The sequence below is a fragment of the Salvelinus namaycush genome, chromosome 32 (genome assembly GCF_016432855.1).
Source record: "Salvelinus namaycush isolate Seneca chromosome 32, SaNama_1.0, whole genome shotgun sequence".
NCBI classification, from domain to species: Eukaryota; Metazoa; Chordata; class Actinopteri; order Salmoniformes; family Salmonidae; genus Salvelinus; species Salvelinus namaycush.
Genome location: NC_052338.1, coordinates 11,432,165 through 11,454,186, shown reverse-complemented (window position 1 = coordinate 11,454,186; position 22,022 = coordinate 11,432,165). Strand labels below are relative to the sequence as shown.

Here is a 22,022-nt window from a genome sequence, read left to right as displayed (position 1 = left end):
CATACTCCCAGATGATGATGGTATTGCATTGGCCAAGGGAGGATATGGATGACCATGAATGAGGTAATGATGTATTTATATGACACGTGACACGTCATTTCTCTTGACTCACCGGCTGGCGGTGATGATAGTTTTTCCAGCAGCTCGAATCCTGTGAAGCACTTTTAACTGGGAGGAAATGGACACCAGTGGACATAACATGTCAGCGGTGGTGTTTGGAAGAATATATACATTGGGGTTTTATACATACCACACACACACACACACACGGTTGAGCCTCAGAGTCAAACAGACGATGATTCATGACAGGCCACCCCTACGGCAGTCTGCGGCAGAACTAACAGTATCCTTTGTTCATAGTGCAAAGAGTGTGGCTACGGAGAAAATGGGCTATTTAAAGTGGACAGACAAGACAAGCTAGGCACTGAATCAAAGACACACACGCCAACAGAAAACTGACAAGTTAATAGCTAAAAAGACACACAGAAAGCCACTCGACAAAAAGCGAGGGAGCACAATACAAACCATTGAGCGAGTGGAGAACTGCTGAGCAAGCGGAAGAGATGATGTCTGGAGATGGGGTGTGTTGATCAAATCAAATTTTATTGGTCTCACATGTTTAGCAGATATTATTAGCTAAATGCTTGTGTTTCTAGCTGCAACAGTGCAGCAATATCTAACAAGTAATATCTACATTTCACAACAATACACACAAATCTAAAGTAAAGGAATGAAATTAAGAATATATACAGGTGAAGTCGGAATTTTACATACACTTAGGATTGGAGTTATTCAGGTAGGCTAATTGACATCATTTGAGTCAATTGGAGGTGTACCTGTGGTGTACCTTCAAACTCAGTGGCTCTTTGCTTGACATCATTGGAAAATCCAAAGAAATCAGCCAAGACCTCAGAAAAAAGATTGTAGACCTCCACAAGTCTGGTTCATCCTTGGGAGCAATTTCCAAACTCCTGAAGGTACCACGTTCATCTGTACAAACAATAGTACGCAAGTATGAACACCATGGGACCACACAGCCGTCATACCGCTCAGGAAGGAGACGCCTTTTGTCTCCTAGAGATGAACGTACTTTGGTGCGAAAAGTGCAAATCAATCCCAGAACAACAGCAAAGGACCTTGTGAAGATGCTGGAGGAAACAGGTACAAAAGTATCTATATCCACAGTAAAACGAGTCCTATATCGACATAACCTGAAAGGCCGCTCAGCAAGGAAGAAGCCACTGCTCCAAAACCGCAATAAAAAAGACAGACTATGGTTTGCAACTGCATATGGGAACAAAGATCATATATTTTGGAGAAATGTCCTCTGGTCTAATGAAACAAAAATATAACTGTTTGGCCATAATGACCATCATTATGTTTGGAGGAAAAAAGGGGACGCTTGCAAGCCAAAGAACACCATCCCAACTGTGAAGCACGGGGGTGGTAGCATCATGTTGTGGCGGTGCTTTGCTGCAGGAGGGACTGGTGCACTTCACAAAATAGATGGCATCATGAGGCAGGAAAATTATGTGGATATATTGAAGCAACATCTCAAGACATCAGTCAGGAAGTTAAAGCTTGGTCACAAATGGGTCTTCCAAATGGACAATGACCCCAAGCATACTTCCAAAGTTGTGGCAAAATGACTTAAGGACAACAAAGTCAAGGTATTGGAGTGGCCATCAAAGCCCTGACCTCAAGCCTATCGAAAATTTGTGGGCAGACCTGAAAAAGTGTGTGCGAGCAAGGAGGCCTACAAACCTGACTCAGTTACACCAGCTCTGTCAGGAGGAATGGGCCAAACTTCACCCAACTTATTGTGGGATGCTTGTGGAAGGTTACCCGAAATGTTTGACCCAAGATAAACAATTTAAAGGCAATGCTACCAAATACTAATTGAGTGTATGTAAACTTCTGACCCACTGGGAATGTGATGAAAGAAATAAAAGCTGAAATAAATCATTCTCTCCACTATTATTCTGACATTTCACATTCTTAAAATAAAGTGGTGATCATAACTGACCTAAGACAGAGAATTTTTACTAGGATTAAATGTCAGGAATTGTGAAAAACTGAGTTTAAATGTATTTGGCTAAGGTGTATGTAAACTTCCGACTTCAACTGTAAATATTTGGACGAGCAATGTCGGAGCGGCATAAACTAAAATACAGTAGAATATAATAGAATACAGTATATACATCAGATGAGTAATGCAAAATATGTAAACATTATTAAAGTGACTTGTGTTCCATTATTAAAGTGGTCAGTGATTTCAAGTCTACGTATATAGAGCAGGAGCCTCTAACGAGCTATTGATGCCTATTTAACAGTCTGATAGCCTTAAGATAGAGGCTATTTTTCAGTCTCTCGGTCCCAGCTTTGATGCACCTGTACTGACCTCGACTTCTGCGGGGTGAACAGGCAGTGGCTCGGGTGGTTGTTTGTCCTTGATCTTTTAGGCCTTCCTGTGACATCGGGTGCTGTAGGTGTCCTGGAGGGCAGGTAGTTTACCCCCTTCTGGAGAGCCCTGCGGTTGAGGGCAGTGAAGTTGCCGTACCAGGCGGTGATGCAGCCCGACAGGTTGCTCTCAATTGTGCATCTGTAAAAGTTTGTGAGGGTTTTAGGTACCAAGCCAAATTTCTTCAGCCTTCTGAGGTTGAACACTGTCTGTGTGGGTGGACCATTTCAGATCGTCAGTGATGTGTAAGCCGAGGAACTTGAAGCTTTCCACCTTCACTGCGGTCCCGTTGATGTGGATAGGGGGGTGCTCCCTCTGCTGTTTCCTGAAGACCACGATCAGCTCATTTGTTTTGTTGACGTTGAGTGAGAGGTTATTTTCCTGGCACCACACTCCTAGGGCCCTCACCTCCTCCCTGTAGACTGTCTCGTCATTGTTGGTAATCAGGTCCACTACTGTTGTGTCGTCTGCAAACTTGATGATTGAGTTGGAGGCATGCGTGGCCACGCAGTGATGGGTGAACAGTAAGTACAGGAAGGGGCTGAGCCATTGAATTGCGACTCCACTTTGTCTCTGTACTGACGTTTTGCCTGTTTGATTGCCTTACGGAGAGAATAACTACACTGTTTGTATTCGGCCATATTCCCAGTCACCTTTCCATGGTTAAATGTGGTGGTTAGCGCTTTCAGTTTTGCATCTATCCACGATTTCTGGTTTGGGTAGGTTTTACCCGGGACATATCCAAGTCTGCGTGATCAAAACAATCTTGAAGCATGGATTCTGATTGATCAGACCAGTGTTGAATAGTCCGAAGCACGGGTTCTTCCTGTTTGAGTTTCTACCTATAGAAAGGGAGGAGCAAAATGGAGTCATGATCAGATTTGCCTGAAGGGAGGGCGGGAGAGGGTCTTTGTGACGGAGAAGTCCGACACTGGCCGCGGGCAGCGTTTGGTACACTATCACACACACACTCAGCGCGCCTCCCTGCTCCGTTATCAGCTACGTGAACAATGTGGGTCGACACACAAGTTAACTTCCCTAACTTAGTACATACATTTCACACTTTATTCTTACCTCCCGTCAGTAGCAGTTCAAAGAATATACAGACAAGCGTTCATGTTTAATTTAAGCAACACATTGTAGTTATCAATGTTATGGACAAGCGCGTTGTTTGTTTGGTTCTGTCCCTCTCTCTCCATCTCTGTAGGTTCCAGGTATGCTGGGATAAGGACCAGAGCTACGGTAATCGGGCTGGCTTTGTAGTGCCTGTCCCGAATGGCTCGTTCATGTGAATGGGCATATTGGAAGACTCCATGTCAGTAGGGATGGGATTTTGTGTTATATTGGTGTGTGTTATATTGGTGTATTGTATCATGAGAAACGTGTTGCAATGTATATAATTCATTATGCTTAGCTGAGTGGAAAATGTAGGCTTTGATGAAGGTAATTGCTTAATTAGTTAGTGCTGGGTATGTTCTGATGGGAGGGGCTTCCCCTACAAAATGAGCCTCTCTTTCAGTTCAAGGGGGGAACCATTTTGGGATTGAGCTGTTGATGGAGCAGCATTGTTTTAAGCTGTCCCCATAATGTATACTTTGGATGGCAGTACTGTTGTTTTTCTTCCGGATTCACTATGTAAATAAACACTCTTGCACAGTTGTACTTTTGCAGCTCCGCCATATTTTCATTTCATAGAGGTTAGGTTTTTCAGTTTAGCCTTCTGGCCTACGTGACAGTCTTGTAGGCATTTTGTTGAGTAGCAGTGGTCCAATGTTCTCAGAGTGTGCTACAGTCAATGTTTTGGTAGAATTTAGGTAACGTTTTCCTCAGATTAGCTTTGTTAAAATCCCCGGCTACAATAAATGCGGCCTCGGGATACGTGGTTTCCAGTTTGCATAAAATCCAGTGTAGTTCCTTAAGAGCCGTCGTGGTATCGGCTTGAGGGGGAATATACACAGCTGTGACTATAACTGAAGAGAATTCTCTTGGGAGGTAATACGGTTGGCATTTGATTGTGAGGTATTCCAGGTCGGGTGAACAAAAGGACTTGAGTTTCTGTATGTTATCACAATCACACCATGAGTAGTTAATTATGAAACATACAACCCGCCCGTCTTCTTCCCGGAGAGATCTTTATTCCTGTCTGCGCGATGAACCGAGAACCCAACTGGCTGTACGGACTCAGATAGTATATCCCGAGAGACTCTGTTTCACGGAAACATGGCTATGTTACAATCCCTGATGTTTCTCTGGAAGGAGATCCTTACACTGAGCTCGTCAACTTTATTATCCAGAGACTGAACATTTGCGAGTAATATACTCAGAAGCGGTGGGTGGTGTGCGCTAGAGGTCGACCGATTATGATTTTTCAATGCCGATACCGATACCGGTTATTGGAGGACAAAAAAAGCCGATACCGATTAATCGGCCGATTTTTATAAAAAAAAAAAAAAAAGTAATATATATATCATACACACACATTTTTGTAATAATGACAATTGCAACAATACTGAATGAACAATGAACACTTTTATTTTAACTTAATATAATACATAAATACACACACGCACACAGCTCTGAAGTAACAATGATACTGAAGAGTCTGCTTAGGAGACAAATACTCTCAACTGTTTGAATAAAAATAGAGTTTAAGTTACCTGTGATGAATGTTGAAAACAAAAACCTTAATTTCTATATGCAGGAAATCCTATTTTAATAATGGGCATGGTAAGAATTGACAACCAAAGTGCAAGTCATAATTCCCATGACACCTAGCAAAATCTGAAAAGCGGTTCCTTCATTTATTGCATAGGATATTTTTAGATTCACTTAAAATAAGGTCTGTGTTTCGTGTAGGCTTACATCACCGTGCCAATTTTATAACTGTGTAGATATCCATAGGACAAGGTAACTCTGATCAATATTGGCTAAATATAAGCGAAGATTAAAAAAATTGTAGAGTGGAATTATGAAAATATGTTGACAAACGTTACCTTATCCTAGTGAGATTTACACGGGTATCAAAACGTCGAGGCGGTTTAAGCCTGCACGAAACACAGACCTTATTTGAAGTAGATCAAGACATTCTCTATGGAAGACATGAACGGTAAAATAACGAAGGAACCCCTTTCAAATTCAGCCGCAAGTTATTACAGGAATTATAACGCGTCGACTATTTCTCTCTAAACCATATACCTTTGACTAATCCGGAAACTATCACCTCGAAAACAAAACGTTTATTCCGTTCCGTATTTTATCTAACGGGTGGCATCCATGAGTCTAAATATTCCTGTTACATTGCACAACCTTCAATGTTGTCATAATTACGTAAAATTCTGGCAAATTAGTTCGCAAAGAGCCAGGCGTCCCAAACTGTTGCATATACCCTGACTCTGCATGCAATGAACGCAAGAGAAATGACACAATTTCACCTGGTTAATATTGGATTTCTAACCTGGATTTCTATTAGCTAAATATGGTTTAAAATGGTAAAAAAAAATATATATACTTGTGTATTGATTTTAAGAAAGGCATTGATGTTTATGGTTAAGTACACATTGGAGCAATGACAGTCATTGATTGATTGTTTTTTATAAGATAAGTTTAATGCTAGCTAGCAACTTACCTGAGCTTACTGCATTCGCCAACAGGCAGGCTCCTCGTGGAGTGCAATGTAATCAGGTGTTAGAGCATTGGACTAGTTAACTGTAAGGTTGAGTTTGGATCCCCCGAGCTGACAAGGTTAAAAATCTGTTGTTCTGCCTCGTTCCTAGGCCGTCATTGAAAATAAGAATGTGTTCTTAACTGACTGCCTAGTTAAATAAAGATTAAATAAAGGTGTAACGAACAAGCAGGATGTCAAAGTGACAAAAAACAGACTTATGAAGATTGCTTTTCAGTTGACTAAGGACAACTGTAGGTTCTCCACTATTGACCGACAGAATATTATTACACTTCTGTAAAATAAAATGTAAAGATGAATCAATTATAAATCATGGACTTTCAACAGTTCAGTACATCAGTATTGTTATTTTTTGGGGGTGGGCTTTTCCCTTCTTGACCATCATATAAAACCTGTATGAGTACTTTGTACACTACCCTGTGGTACAAGTTTGAATGTCACATATCCAGCTTCCAACAGAGTCAAATGAGGTGACTGGGCATAGAAGACGACGCACCCTAATCAAATGAGGCGAGTGTGGTCCTATTGAGAAGACGTCCAGCTCCTCGCCACACCCTTGCCAGGGATTTACTTCTGGACTATGTCCATTACTTGGTCCTTTGCCTCTTTCCTTCAAACGGATTGAAAAGAAACCCAGACATTTGTCTTAAAGCTTAAAATGGCATTATTACACCCTGGCCCAAGTAGTATAATTTAACTAATTTTAACATATAAATGGCCAAAGTGGCAGTGAGCTTTCCCAAGATGAGTAATGACTTAAGGTATTTTCTACTTCATCTTCCCAAACCCTTTTACAAGAGAGGCTGGCAGCTACATTTCTTTCCTGGCACTGCGTTTGCTGCAGCTCAAACTTTAGAGCTTTGACGTCTTTCTCCTTAACTCTGATTTCAGCTCGTCTGTCAAATTCTGAGCTCTCTATTTGTCAAAATGTCCCTCAAAAGCCAAGTTCTGTCCTGCAAAGTAAAAACCTGTTTTAAAAAGCTTGAACTAGTTGCTGACTGTGCAGTTTTGGTAACACGAGACGTCATTGCAGATTTACACATATTCATCTAAGTCTCAGACATAAGTTCACTTGGGGATGCTTTGAAAAGACCAATTGTTCAACATCTGAATGGATAACTAAAGTAGCCAATTCTACAACAAATGCAGATGTAGTACTTACAGCATGTACCTGCTCAATTTGTAACACAGAAACATTAGGATTACTTCTATTGTTAGTTTTTATCTCCCACTATCTAGGAAAACAACGTCAAATCTAGAAGAGGATTGTAGATTACTTAGACATTTATTTATGACATAAAAACAAACCAAAACATTTGAGACAAACTCTGAAAGCATCATAAATAGTGACTTCTGCTGAATTTATGCCTGACAGAGGACCTGTAATGCAGTTACATTTCTATGTGCACATGAAGGTTCCCATCACGTTACTGTACTCACTCAACCCATTTCCACTGATATCCATCTGGACTGAGCGATGTGGAACATTTCTTTAAGACACAGATATAGGCCTACTGTAGGTCCATACAGAGCATTCAGTAGGGATACCGTGGATGCAACGCCCCAACCCCTAACCCAACCTGTGGCTGTGTGGCCCAGACACCAGAGGGTCTTCCCCCTCAGTACCAGTAGGTCTTCCGGTTCCTCCTGGGTTCCTCGATGCCCAGTTTCTCCATCACCTCCTCCTCCAAAGTCTTGAGGGAGGGCGTGTAAGTCTTCTCCAGGGTGTCCTCCGGACTGGTGTCCTTAGGGCCGTCTGGGATGGCAGACACCAACCAATAAGGGGATTCCAAAATTAGGGGTGGTTAATTCAGAAGAAAGGGTATACTTACACTAAGTACACAGCATGTAGCTGACCCAAATCACCTAACCAGTCTATAATCTGGTACACATCACCCTAGTAATTGTTCTGTGATTGACTGTTACGAAAATGCACTGATGAAGGAAAAAGTTTGTTGGCTTGATTGAACCATATTATGCAGTAAAATGTAAGCGATTGGTTGAAACAGCGAGCCCTGTTTTCGTAGTGTGTGATCGGTCACTTTTTTGTGATATTGCGATGATTTTACTGTTTTGTGCGGTAATTGATCAAATTTGCGGAGTATCGTTGACTTTGCAAAAATAAATAATCTAAAAATGCCATCGCAGAATCGCTAAATTATGGAGGGACTGCAAAAGGATCCTAATCATAGGCCAAATTCTGACTAGAGACGCAGGGAACTGTTAACTTCAGCACAATTCTCACATTGCTATAATACAATTATTTAAAGGCCCAGTGGAGTCGAAATGAAGTTTTCCTGTGTTTTATTGTGTAATAACAGCTGATGAAACTAGCACTGTACAAGTATATATATATATATATATTTTTTAATCAGTGTTATTTTCTGATAGTTGCTGGTTGAAAATACAATCTACACAGGACCTTCTAATTAGTAGGTTTTGCATGGGTGGAGTTAAGGCCTGCCTGGTGATTTCACAAGGCGGTATATGTTAAAGGCCCAGTGCCGGCCAAAATGTGATTTATCCTGTGTGTTATATATATTTCCACTCTAGAGTGGTTTGAAAAGACCGCCTGCAATTTCAGCCTGTTTTGGTGGGATGGAGTTTTGGTAAATTAGTTAATAGACCAATAAGAAAGACTTCTCTGCCAACAACAGCTAGTTTTCAGTTTTCCCCTTCCCGCTCAGATCAGTCCCAAACATTCCTAGTAATATTCTTGCTTGAGAAATTGCTCTTTGCTAAGAATTTTAATTGAAAATCATTACAGTAAGTTACTTAATTGTTACTCAGAAATGATTTGATACGGAGATAAAAATAGCTGGATTGGGCCTTTAAAAGGGCAATCTGAAGTTGCTACCAAATTTTGCTACCAAATCCCATTGATTCTTGAAAATATAACTTATTAATGCCTCATGAGCTTAGTTCAACTGTCATACCCTATCAGAAGCCAAAAGGTAAGCCTGTTTTACTCCAATGTTTGAAAAACAAAGTAAATGTGAACAAACATTTACATAAAAACATTTTTTTAATTAGAATGTTGATATCATGGACAGTTTGCATCCATAACTCTGTGAATAAATTTGAGTGGTTACATTTCTCCAGTCCCATCCCTCAGCTTTTACCAAAACAGTGGCGGACACTACGCTTTGTTATTGTTTCAACTGCTGATTACCGCTTTAAACAAATAAAGGTATTCCTTATACATCACCCAGACCAGCTTGTGTCCTGCTTTTCCACTCACTCATCTTCACCCAAATTGTTGACAAGCTTGACTCTCATTCACAAAAGCTCCCTCTCAACCTCATCAATCCATCTAGATTTCTTTACTCCTCCTCTAGCCTTTGTTCCTTCCACCCCAAACGCAGACTCACCCTTCCACTGCTGCGGTACGATACCGTCTCTGCGCTGGAACACTGGTTTGGGGACAATGCGGCCCGTCCTGAGGGAGACGCGCACCTTCTCCCCCTCCTCTGTGAACCTCCACTCCACCTCAGTGGGTTTCCTGTTGGAGCAACAGACAGGAGTCAGGTTTGGTATTAAACTCAGGACTAAAGTAGTCAAGATCAGTCAGGGTTCAAGTCAAAGCATTCACTAATCATAAACTATTTAAATACAATAGAAATGTGGGTACATCTGTGCACAAAAATACTACTTATTGCACCATTAAATCCAACCCCTGCACATAAAATCTACTGAAAATCTAAACTAAATCCAGAACTTAACTCTGAGCATGGACACAAACCCTGGTTGTAGATAGCTACTGGGTGAGCAGGCTATTGTTCCGCTTCTTTTTTGCATGGGTGTTTTCTGCACCACCCTGTGGTAAAGGTTTGAATACCATGAAACTTTTCCACTGAAGCCCTGGTTAACTGAATCAGTTATTTCAGTATTGGACTGTTACCAAAGCCTGCACACCCAGCAACTATCTAGAAACAGGTTTGGTGATCATAGGCTTAGACAAATGTTAAAATCTGGACCTCCCCATAATGCACTGGGACTCACCTGTCAGTAGGGTCGACAAGTGAGATGTCTCGGATTAGAAGGGGAGCCTCGCTGGCAATATAGGTCCCCCGGTAACCTGCAGTTTTCCCAATGTACCTGAAATGCTAAAATTGAGAAATACTGGGTTCATTTAATCTATTCAAACATTGCAGAGATAACAGAACTTCAATTATTGTTGATATCAATGTCGATCGTTTGTAACGCAGCATAAAAAGGGCCATATTCTTTTTTAATAATATAAAGTGGGGTTCAACATAAAACATACCATACTTGTTTATCATCATAGTCCAAAACATGACAATGGATTCTCACTAAATTCACTGTAATGATGGTAGCAAAATAAATTACTGGATGGCATTACGTCTAGTTTGTGAGTTGTAGGATCCTATGGTTCTAGCGATGAAACCGGGCCCTGGTCTTTGCAACTGTAGCTTGGCCTGTGAAGCCATTGAAAAGGCTACCCGGATTCAAAGACAGTGCACTAGAAACCAGTATGATAAAAATATTAGAAGGAAGCCCATCAAGCATTTATGAAGCTCCTCATTGGTAGTAGGGAGTTTTCTAAAATGCAAAAATAAAATAAATGTGACTACGCAACGACAACCATAGCTGGCACTATATCAAGTGGGTTATACAGTATGTATAGAAAATATTATACAACTGTTGGGTGTTTATACTGAATGTAGTGTATGAATGTCTTCTCTGTTATGGAAGTGGCAAACATATCCCGTCTTACAACGATGACTAGGATTCTTACCGTGTTCAGCCCGTCCAGGATGACCCAGTTTCTGTGTCTGAAGACCTGGGCCACTTTGCCCTGCTTTCCTTTGTCTTTCCCAGAGAGAATCTCAACCTGGTCAAGGTGGAATACCAGTTTAGAATATCAAAGCATCAAAACATCAGGCTAATGGCTGAATAAACCTTGCCAGTGACACTCCCTTTTCAGTCCTACATCTCATTATTGTGACCTTCCATGTGTTGCTTTTATAGCAAGGAATTGATCAACTCAATGGTTTGCCTAACAGTTTGTTTGTGTCTAATAACTGGTATCTCTGCAAAGGAATTAGGCATATAACTGCAATACCAGTGTTTAGATGGAAGCATAACATTTTCAGTGTATAATATTTATTATTAGAAATTATAAAGTTTGTGGTATATGGCCAATATACCACGGCTAAGAGCTGTATCTAGGCACCCTGCTGCATCGGGCATAAGAACAGCCCTTAGCCGTGATATATTGGCCATATACCACACCCCCTCGTGCCTTATTGCTTAAATATTCCATATCTAAAAATCTTCATTGTCCTTTTGGCATGACCACTTACTGTGTCCCCTTTGAAAACAGACCAGTCCTCATAAGCTATGGGTTCAATGAACACCTTTCTTCTCTTCTTGCCTGGTGGGTTCAATCTCTTGGCAGCTATGGTCCATGGCCGACTTGTGCCGTAGCGGTAGTCTTTAGGGAAGGCAGCCTTAGCGGCCATGGACAGTATGGCTGTTAATCGCATTTTCCTGGAGAAAACAACGAGAAGTCATTATCTTTCAACATTTACTACTCAACAGCCTAATTATGGATGCCTATACAGTATAGTGACCATAAAATTAGGATCTCTATGATAGTGACAGTATAGATAGCTTGCTGGATACATAAGATGAAATGTGCTGATCAGCAAATTCTCCTGTGATGTAAAGTTGATTATAAAATAGATATATTATTTTTAAGTATACACTGTGTGAATAACTGTGTGCATTTTCATTATGTTTTATTGACACAAATGCAACACTGACATTGACCAGTGATGAAAATGATGGCTCTGTCAGTTAGATGCTGGATAACATTGGCTATGCTAGCTAGAATGGTAATCGTTCTTCTGGCTATAGCAAAACACACCTGCTATTTTCTGGTTAGTAGTACGTTGCCAAGCAAATATGTAGCTAGTTAGCTTAATTTTAGTAGCTAACCCGAAAAAACTAGAGCTAGCAATGTAGCTAATTGTTGTGACATTTTGTTGACAGTTAGCTAACGTTAGTTAGCTTGAAAAGAGAGATGCATGCCAAGGATTCAAGGAAGCTTGAAAGTCAATCGCCTCCACAATCCAGAAAACGCAACTAAAATAGATAGCAAACCAAAGCATATAACATACATTTCCAAATTATCAATCAGAAAATTGCATTTACCCCTTCTCGTTTTCAATGTCACATGCGTAAATCGTTCCACTTTGACCCCTACTACTTCTTTAGGGGTTGTAATTCGTTTACTGGCTCTCTACCGCCATCTATTGTACGGGTGGAGTGATGAATCTGTGCCACTGTCAGGTGAATGAGGAATGACAGCCAAACGAAATCACCTGGAGACGCCCAAGTCACGAACTGACTTGGGGTCATTAATAGTAGTCTATGAGCCAGCCCCCCAAATTTGGGAGTTTTCTGTTATCTCTTTTTCTTTCACCCGCCATCCCATACATTTTTCCGATAGGACTTTTATCCTATGACAAACATTGTCAGTATAAAACAAGTTATATAATTCAATCATAAATGGAATGCTTAGATTCACAGCTATCCATCAGACACATTTTCAGGAATGTTCAGTTCAACAGAACTTTGACCTCTATGGTACATATCAAAATACCTGATACATGTTAAACTGTGTTTGACAAGTGGTTCTGAAAGGTCATGAAATTACCTTTCAAATTATATATTTAACATAACAAACTTTGAATGCACTAGCTACAACTATTGTTGAAAAATCTCCCAAATTGTGCCATTGACATTAGAATGTTGGAAACGTAGACATAGAATTCCATGTTTTGGGGGCAACTACGTTTTTGAATTGTAACTTTAGTGATAGAAGGACTAAATTGCACACACAGCTAGAACAGGTTTTTAAAAAGACTTGTAGATAGGCCATCACAGGATTCATACATTAACCCCACAGAAGCCTTTTTCCAATATAGCTACCAAACAACTCATTGGATACATTTCACCTGACCATACCTGTATGAAATATAATTGTAGTATCCACAATTATATCTTAAAATGTAAATTGTGATGAAGAATACAGAACCAAATGATCCAGGTGTGCCAGATATATATGTACAATTATTCACAGAATTGTGTTGAATGTGCACAAAAAGCTGTTTGAATCACTAACTTCTGGAGATGTTATGATCAATAAGTGCAATTTTTCATCTTCAAACAAGCAAAATGGAGAAGTACATGTGAATAGTCATGGATGTGAGTGGATTAAAATGATATACAGTGTTATCCTATTAAAAGGTTATTGTGGTTATTATGACAGTTTGATGTTTTAATACCTCCGGATATGTCCCTGTTCACAGGGTGGATTGCAGAACTAAATAGCTGAAGCTCCTTTCGTCATGTCTTTAGTCAAATCAGTATCCTAGTGTCGAACAGAAACAACAGCTGCCATAGAGGTCAAGTCTATAAAACTATAACTACAGCAGCAGTCAAACTCATAGGATAACCTATTTAACTCATTCATGGAATGACAGAAACACTTTACATTTTTCCATCGATTTAAATTAGTCAAGTGTGTGGCTGCATGTCAAATGTGTTACTAAAGTCTGGCTTGGTTATAGCCATATGATGAATCCAAAAGGGTGTAATTGGAACTTTCCCCCAAAGAAATTCAAATTTAGTGTAGACACAGAGGTGCTGGCATGTGTACAATAAATACATTAAATTAGAATTAATAAAACACAATAAAGCCTGGAGTCTTATTTCCATTGTGATCCTTCTATTTAATGTTATTTCAATTCAATTGAATGCGGTTTTAATGTTATTGACCATTCAGCACTGGAAGCTGTCCCCACACAATTTGCCCAGTTTGTGACTTGTTCATTTCATACTCTGCTAATTGTAGTAGGCTAGTTTGACAGATTGATATTGAATATATCCAACTTACTGACTTGAACCTCATGTCATGTTTAACCATCACAATAAAATGGTGACATAAACTAGTTATTTTATAAATATACAATTGTTTTCACATACAAATGGATTCTATTTCTATGTTTTCACTCAATGTTCTTTGATGTACACTACATGGCCAAAAGTATGTGGACACCTGCTCGTCGAACATCTCATTCCAAAACCATGGGCATTAATATGGAGTTGGTCCCCCCTTTGTTGCTGTAACAGCCTCCAATCTTCTGGGAATATTTTTTCCCCCACTAGATGTTTGAACATTGCTTTGGAGACTTTCCATTCAGCCACAAGAGCATTAGTGAGGTCGGGCACTGATGTTGGGCAATTAGGCCTGGCTCGCAGTCGGCATTCCAATTTATTCCAAAGGTGTTCGATGGGGTTAAGGTCAGTGCTCTGTGCAAGCCAGTCAAGTTCTTCTACACCAATCTCAAGAAACCATTTCTGTATGGACCTCGATTTGTGCACGGGGGCATTGTCATGCTGAAACAGGAAAGGGCCTTCCCCAAACTGTTGCCACAAAGTTGGAAGCACAGAATCGTCTAGAATGTCATTGTATGCTGTAGCGTTAACATTTCCCTTCACTGGAACTAAGGGGCCTAGCCCGAACCATGAAAAACAGCCCCAGACCATTATTACTCCTCCACCAAAATTTACAGTTGGCATTATGCATTGGGGCAGGTAGCATTCTCATAACATCCGCCAAACCCAGATTCGTCTGTCAGACTGCCAGATGGCGAAGCGTGATTCATCACATCCAGAGAGTGCGTTTCCACTGCTCCAGAGTCCAATGGCGGTGAACTTCACACCACTCCAGCCAACGCTTGTCATTGCGCATGGTGATCTTAGGCTTGTGCACTTCGTGGCTGAGCCATTGTTGCTCCTAGACGTTTCCACTTCAAAATAACAGCACTTACAGTTGACCGGGGCAGCTCTAGCAGGGCAGAAATTTCACAAACTGACTTGTTGGAAAGGTGGCATCCTATGATGTTGCCACATTGAAAGTCAGTAAGCTCCTCAGTACAGGCTATTCTACTACCAATGTTTGTTTATGGAGATTGCATGGCGGAGTGCTTGATTTTATACACCGGTCAGCAGCGGGTGTGGCTGAAATCAACTAATTTGAACAGGTGTCCATATACTGTTGGCCATGTAGTGTATTACTGTAATGATCACAAGGAAACAAGATAGTTTTACGCAAAATGTATGCGTATAATTTTTGTCAACGCTTTAAGTTTTATGATAAATTGTTTTTAAATTGTTTTTTTCCAAAAGTTTCAGGTCCTGGCATAAAAAGAGAGTCACTGGATTCCTCTGAGAAGTGTGTCTGAGATTCGGATCTTGTCATTTGTGGCCTCTACTGCACATTCTGAAAACAAACAAAGGAAACTGAAATTGTCTATGTTGTACCCTTGCCTTGTAATATTTAAGGTTTTCACACTCTTCTCCATGGTGCCCATCCTCTATGTATTTCTCCAGAAATATGTCAAGCATTTTCTGGAGGACAGTCCCTGTCAAGTTGCTAACAATCTGAATACTCCTTCAGTACAGTACTTCAAACTCTTTTGGACTCGGTTTGCCCTCACAGAATCCAGACTTAATGGTTACCCTTAGATTTCTTCTGTCAACACCGTCAATTTTTCCATTCACAATCCGGATGACACCCTCTGCAAACTTGAGCCTAGCAGCGGATATGCTTGTTACAGCCTCAAAGCAGGTTAGATTTAAGTAATCTTGCGTAGTGGCCTTGGGTGGGCTGATGCTTTGCTGCAGATAAACAGAAATGATCATTAACATTTGAAAATACTTGGTCACAGTGAATTGTGTCTCCTCTGTAAATCTACAGAATCCATTTTCAGGTATTTAGATGTAGGAAATAGATTGATGGCACACCCCGGTCTCATGTCCCTGAGAAAATACAGCCAAATAGAGTTAAGGATGTCTTCTCTCTGTGTGTGTGTGTCTGTTAGTGAGAGTGAGTTTATTACCTGGCATCCTTAGTCGATCTATTGTTGGTGTTTGTACTGTTCTTTAAGTATCATTATAACAATGTTTAAAGCATGAGTGCTGCAGATTACCGGATATTACCTACTACTGTAAATCTAGTTTGAATAACTTGGTGATAAATGGCAAGATTCCAAGACTAATGCTAAACCACAGAAAGAACAATGAGACAGATATTCCACCGGATGTATAAATGTGAAGCATCCGGTTTGCGTTTCCACTCACTACCAAATATGGTGATGTCGCATAAAACTGACCAATCACGCGCTACAAAAATAAGGGCTCGCAATTGAAACCAATCTCGCACATTTACTGCATATTGTTCAATCAAGCCTGACATCAACAAACTTTTTCCCTCGTCAGCGCATTTGTGACAAATTGGGCAAAATCATTGTCGGAGCATCTGGTTGGCGTTTCTACTCACTACCAAATATGGTGATGAGAGGAAGCCCACCGGCCAGCAGTGGGAGAAGATGGAGCGAGATGGACTTTGGCCGACATTTCTGATTCATTTTCTCATCGATGAAACATTTGATCGTCATACAGTTTTCTGTTTGCAAAACTAGAATCTGTAATAGACAGAGTGGACTGGGTTTTGTAGACTTTACCCTTTGCCAAAGTTTTTAAAAATTGCATTGTTTAGGAGTGCAAGGGCGAATTGAGTTATTGCACACGGGCACTTCACAGAGTAAGAGTTCCCTAACGGAAATATGCAAATAAATGCTAGAATGCACCAATAGGATCTCACTAGCTTGTGCTTGGCCCAGCCCACCCCCTCGCTTCTTCTGCCGACTATGATTAATTGCCACCCAGTGGACAAATGGGAGAACTTTTAAAGTGACATTCAAAAATGTAATAAATTACCTATCTACATGATATGGAGCAAGTTCCTGTACTCCCTGTTCACTCATGACTGCACAGCCAGGCACGACTCCAACACCATCATTACATTTTCCGATGACACAACAGTGGTAGGCCTGATCACCGACAAGACAGCCTATAGGGAGATCAGACACCTGGCCGTGTGGTGCCAGGACAACAACCTCTCCCTCAATGTGCTCAAGACAAAGGAGATGATTATGACCTACAGGAAAAGGAGGACCGAGCACGCCCCCATTCTCATCAACGGGGCTGTAGTGGAGCAGGTTGAGAGCGTCAAGTTCCTTGGTGTCCACATCACCAACAAACTAACATGGTCTAAGCACACCAAGACAGTCGTCAAGAGGGCACGACAAAACCTATTTCCCCTCAGGAGACTGAAAATATTTGGCATGGGTCCTCAGATCCTCAAAAGGTTCTACAGCTGCACCATCGAGAGCATCTTGACTGGTTGCATCACTGCCTGGTATGGCAAATGTTCGGCCTCTGACCGCATGGCACTGCGGAGGGTAGTGTGTACGGCCCAGTACATCACTGGGGCAAGCTTCCTACCATCCAGGACCTCTATACCAGGCGGTGTCAGAGGAAGGCCCTAAAAATTGTCAAAGACTCCAGCCACCCTAGTCATAGATTGTTCTCTCTGCTACCGCACGGCAAGCGGAACCGGAGCGTCAAGTCTAGGTCCAAGAGGCTTCTAAATAGCTTCTACCCCCAAGACATCCTGAACACCTAGTCAAATGACTACCCAGACTATTTGCAGTGACCCCCCTCTTTAATAACTCTACCTACATGTACATACTACCTCAAATAACCGGTGACCCCGCACATTGACTCTGTATCGGTACCCCCCATATATAGTCTCGCTATTGTTATTTCACTGCCGCTCTTTAATTACTTGTTACTTTTATCTCTTATCCGTATTTTTTTGAAACTGCATTGTTGGTTAGGGGCTTGTAAGTAAGCATTTCACTGTAAATTCTACACCTGTTGTAACCGGTGCATGTGACTAATAATAATTTGAAGTTCAGTATATAACATCAAGACACTGATGAAAATCAATCTGATCATGTTGAGTCATCTTATCAGTTCATTGTAACAAGCCATCAAATGTATTTCTCAAACAAGCCCTTCTGTGTGGCATATGGTACTATGGCTGCGTTTACACAGGCAGCCAGATTCTGATCTTTTGCCCAATTGTTGGTCTTTTGACTATGAAGATTTATGGGACAGAGAATCACATCTTTGTGAAAAACTGTTTCACAACACAGCACAATGGCCAATTTATATGGAGATTAGCCTGGAGCCATTTTCTCTGTTAAATCCTACTCAACTAAGCTTACATTAATAACATATTACTGTGAAGCTTTAAAATGCTGTAAACTGTGATTTTCTCCAGTAGGCTTTAATTCAACTCAAATTACAGATATTATTTTTGCACAAATTGAACAGTTTATTTGCAACATTGAAACAGTAAGATACAATTGTATAAAAATAAAGACAAAACTAATTTTTTAAAAAGTGGTTTGTGATCTGTACCGAAGACAAGGAATACCATATATTTGTTTAATAACTATTAGTCTTTCTCATCGTTATCTAAAGCAGCTTAAAATGAACCAACATTCTCATAATCTGCTTTCAGTTTCTGAATAGCTGTCTAGCAAAAAAACACGTTTTCATTCAAAATGCAATTTTGGCAATATCACAGTTTTCAAAGTGATTTGAGGATTTATGTCCAGTTAATATGCTGACAACACAAATTATAAATACTAAAAGGTCTCTAAACACCAGCATAATCTTGTTTGTTCTGGAAGAGATAAGCCCTACAGTGTCAAATCAACATCATGTTCTCATGGCTTCACAGACCGCAGGATAAAAAATAAAAAAAGCGTTTTGGGTGAAAGAGAAAAAAGAAAAGTAAATTGGCAGCACATTCAACAGAATGACAAAAAAAAAAACAGCTAAATAAATAACAATAGAACATTGTACCATACAACGTGCTCCGCTAACTTTCGCAATGGCGCTGCATACAAAGAAAGTGGTTTAGCAATGTAGACCTCATGCTACAAAAATACTGTTAGAAAAAAGGCTTTTTTTTGTGTTCCTCGCAATATGCATATGCAATCACTGCCTGTGATTTGAGTGGACACGTTAGTTAGTCAGGAGCCATTTTTCTTTTTTTTGTGGCAGTGTAGCGGCAGTGTGGTGATGCAGTCCTTCATGTACATTCGATAAATCGGCTTTCTTGGCTCTTTCATTAAATACACATAAGTCTAGTCAATGAAACCTCGTCTCCAAAGTATATACAGCACAATATAATACACATTATTATATAACAGCAGTGAGTCATGTTAAACAGTCTGCCCTTTGATTCACACCGGCTGGTATCGTACCAGAAGAAAACGGTGTCCTTTTAGTTGAGTTACCACATCAGGCCATACAGTCTTACTTGCTGTCATGACAGTCCACACACAGTGCTGCAGTTAGCCGTGTTCATGTAAAACCCCATGGCTCAAGAGTGACCATGTAAAGGCTACATTGTTCTCAGGTAGAGTGGATACGGTATGTCAATAGGGTGAGGTGTGGTTGACTGTGCTCAGATAGGGGTGTTGGGAAGATGCCCATTGGAGCCCCTCGGTGTGCCGTTGCACACGACCCCGGTGGCTTGGCCGTTGTGTGCCATCTGCCCATTCCGCATGCCATTGCTGCATGGCGACTGATCCCCCCGAAGGGCCTCCCGCTCCTGAGGGCCACCCCTCTCCGAGTCCCTCCCTGGGGTGTTGGCCTGGGGTGCTGTCCTGCTGCGGCAGCGCTGCCTCACGCTATATAGCGTCATAGTTAGCAGAATACTAACGCAGCACGCTAACAGTACAGACACCACCACCAGCTCCATCAGGTAGGTTTGCCCCAGCAGCAGCTTCTCCCCTCCCCGCCACTCCGCCTCAGTCTCCCCCGACTGCTCCACCCAGAAAGTAAAGTTCCTGCTGGTCCACCTCGTGGTGACCGGAGTCTCCCTTGCTGGCGCGGTGGGCTCGGTCTGCTTGGGCCCAGTCAAGTGAGGAGTGAGCCTTCCTCCTGAACCAGCCTGGGTGGTTGGGGGGAGGGCTGGGCTCTGGGGGCGTGTGGTCGTCATGCCAGGGACAGTGGCCTGAGGGGTGGGGCTGCTCTTCTGCTTTACCTGGTAAATGGCCAGGTTCTGCTGGAAGCCGTTCTCTGTGGAGAGACACAGGTAGTGGCCCAGGGTGGCGGGCGTGGCCAGGAAGTGCAGGCTTCCATCCTCCAGCTGCAGGTAGAGGTCTGGGGAGAGGCGGCTGTTGGGTCGCTCCCAGTGGCGGTGGGCCAGGCTCGAGGCCTCTGGGCACTGCAGTCGCACCACCTCATTCAGGGACACAGACACCAGCTCACCTAGGGGAAAGGAGTCTAACAGAAATCAGGAGTCACTGACTGAGGCCCAAGCTTAGACTGAGCCGGATGCTAGTTATGGCAGTTGGCGGCTAAGCTAGCGGCTAACCCACAAGCAAAGGCTTGAGCACACACACACACACTGCAGTGTGTATCTATGTTTTCATGGGTTGCATGTTTCGTCACAATATTGTTCTGAACGTTCGTTCTGGATTGATGACTGAGCATTCTACTCAATGCATCCTCAATGAGTGCTGATTAAGATTTCATCACAAGAGCATTACGGTGGCTTCGAAATACTATGACATTCATAAGGAGGCAAATAATTAGTAGGAAAACCTTTTGTCATCATTTTGTTGTCACCAGATTGACTTTAGATGCAGTATAACACTAGTTAGCTAGCTAAGATCGAGGGGATCGAGGCCACCGGATTTTAGCTAGCTAATGTTAGCATTGCTAGTTATTTTTGACAAACTTTGCTAGCTAATGACAACATTGCTATCTGACTAAAGTACATTTGGCGACATGATAACGCTGGCAAATGTCATCATATTTTCAGGCACTATGGTGTAATTTAGACAAAAGAGTAGTTAGCCTCCATCCAGAATGGCTGGGCTTAGCACCACTTTAGGGCACCACTATGTTGGTGCAACCTATGAATACTATACTATCTAGCTATACTAGTCTGACGGGATAAGGATAAGTATGAAGATGTGTGATTCTCACCTGCTTTTCCTTTGTGCAGTCCAAATCTGGATTTGGGCAAAGCACACGCCTCCTGCACATTCCCTCCTTCCACATCCTGGCCTCTGTAGAAGACGAGATAAACACTGTCAGTTTGTGTGTGGGTATATTTGTTTACGTTTGAGTTTGTGTGATTTATTCTGTGCGTCGGTCCATGCAAAGTTCCTGTTTACATTCTGGTTAACTCTATAATGATGCATAAAAAAAAAATATATATATATATATTATTCACTGTATCAGGGATAGCGTAGCGTACACAGACGTTTTGGCATTACAGCCTTCTTCACTGTGTAGGTACAAATGATTGTATTATTTTTTAGATTGGGATTACGATCTTGTCTCATCGCTGCAACTCCCCAACGGGCTCGGGAGAGGTGAAGGTTGAGTCTTGCGTCCTCCGGGATCGAACCCCAGGCTGTAGTGACACCGCAACACTGCGATGCAGTGCCTTAAACCGCTGTGCCACTCGTTAGGCCATACAAATCTTTTTTGAATTAAGATTTGTACCTACACACTGAAGAAGACTGCAAAGCCGAAACGTCTGTGTACACCATCTCTGATGCAGTGAATATTATTATTTTTTATATATGAAAAAATGAAGTAAGCTTTATGCGTCATCTTTCTGAGTGCGGACCCATCACACTTTTTTGCTTTTCTGAATTCACAGGTTTTAAGCACCAACTACACTTCTGGGAGAGTGCAGTGGGCTCTATAACTCTATAATGTAAAAAAAAAAAAAAAAAAAAAATGCCCCAATGAAAGTATCTACTCTACCTACACCCTAAATAAATACCCATTAAATGTTATTCTGTTCATTCTTAAATATTATGGGCCAGTTTAAAGGACACATTAAGCCTACTCCTGCACTAAGAAGCATGTTCAATGGAGATGATCAATTTAAAGTTA

At 41.4% G+C, this 22,022-nt stretch overlaps 2 protein-coding genes across 2 annotated transcripts in view; both read right to left on the bottom strand.

Moving 5' to 3' along the window:
• Nucleotides 1–7,409: 7,409 nt before the first annotated feature.
• On the bottom strand, nucleotides 7,410–12,382 carry mrpl24 (mitochondrial ribosomal protein L24). Its single transcript, XM_038972325.1, has 6 exons — nucleotides 12,324–12,382; nucleotides 11,471–11,657; nucleotides 10,903–10,998; nucleotides 10,146–10,249; nucleotides 9,515–9,645; nucleotides 7,410–7,899 (listed from the first exon to the last, which is right to left on the bottom strand). Exons 2-6 carry the CDS (start codon nucleotides 11,651–11,653, stop codon nucleotides 7,763–7,765), a joined length of 651 nt encoding a protein of 216 aa, XP_038828253.1. The 5' UTR covers nucleotides 11,654–11,657; nucleotides 12,324–12,382; the 3' UTR covers nucleotides 7,410–7,762.
• Nucleotides 12,383–18,411: 6,029 nt separating this feature from the next.
• Nucleotides 18,412–22,022, bottom strand: part of LOC120027474 (semaphorin-4A-like) — a 47,126-nt gene continuing 43,515 nt past the window's right edge. The window contains exons 14-15 of the mRNA XM_038972420.1: nucleotides 21,099–21,181; nucleotides 18,412–20,375 (exon numbers count right to left, since the gene is read on the bottom strand). Of these exons, the coding sequence (XP_038828348.1) occupies nucleotides 19,567–20,375; nucleotides 21,099–21,181 (892 nt within the window). The 3' untranslated portion in view covers nucleotides 18,412–19,566. The remainder of the gene's footprint in view (nucleotides 20,376–21,098; nucleotides 21,182–22,022) is intronic.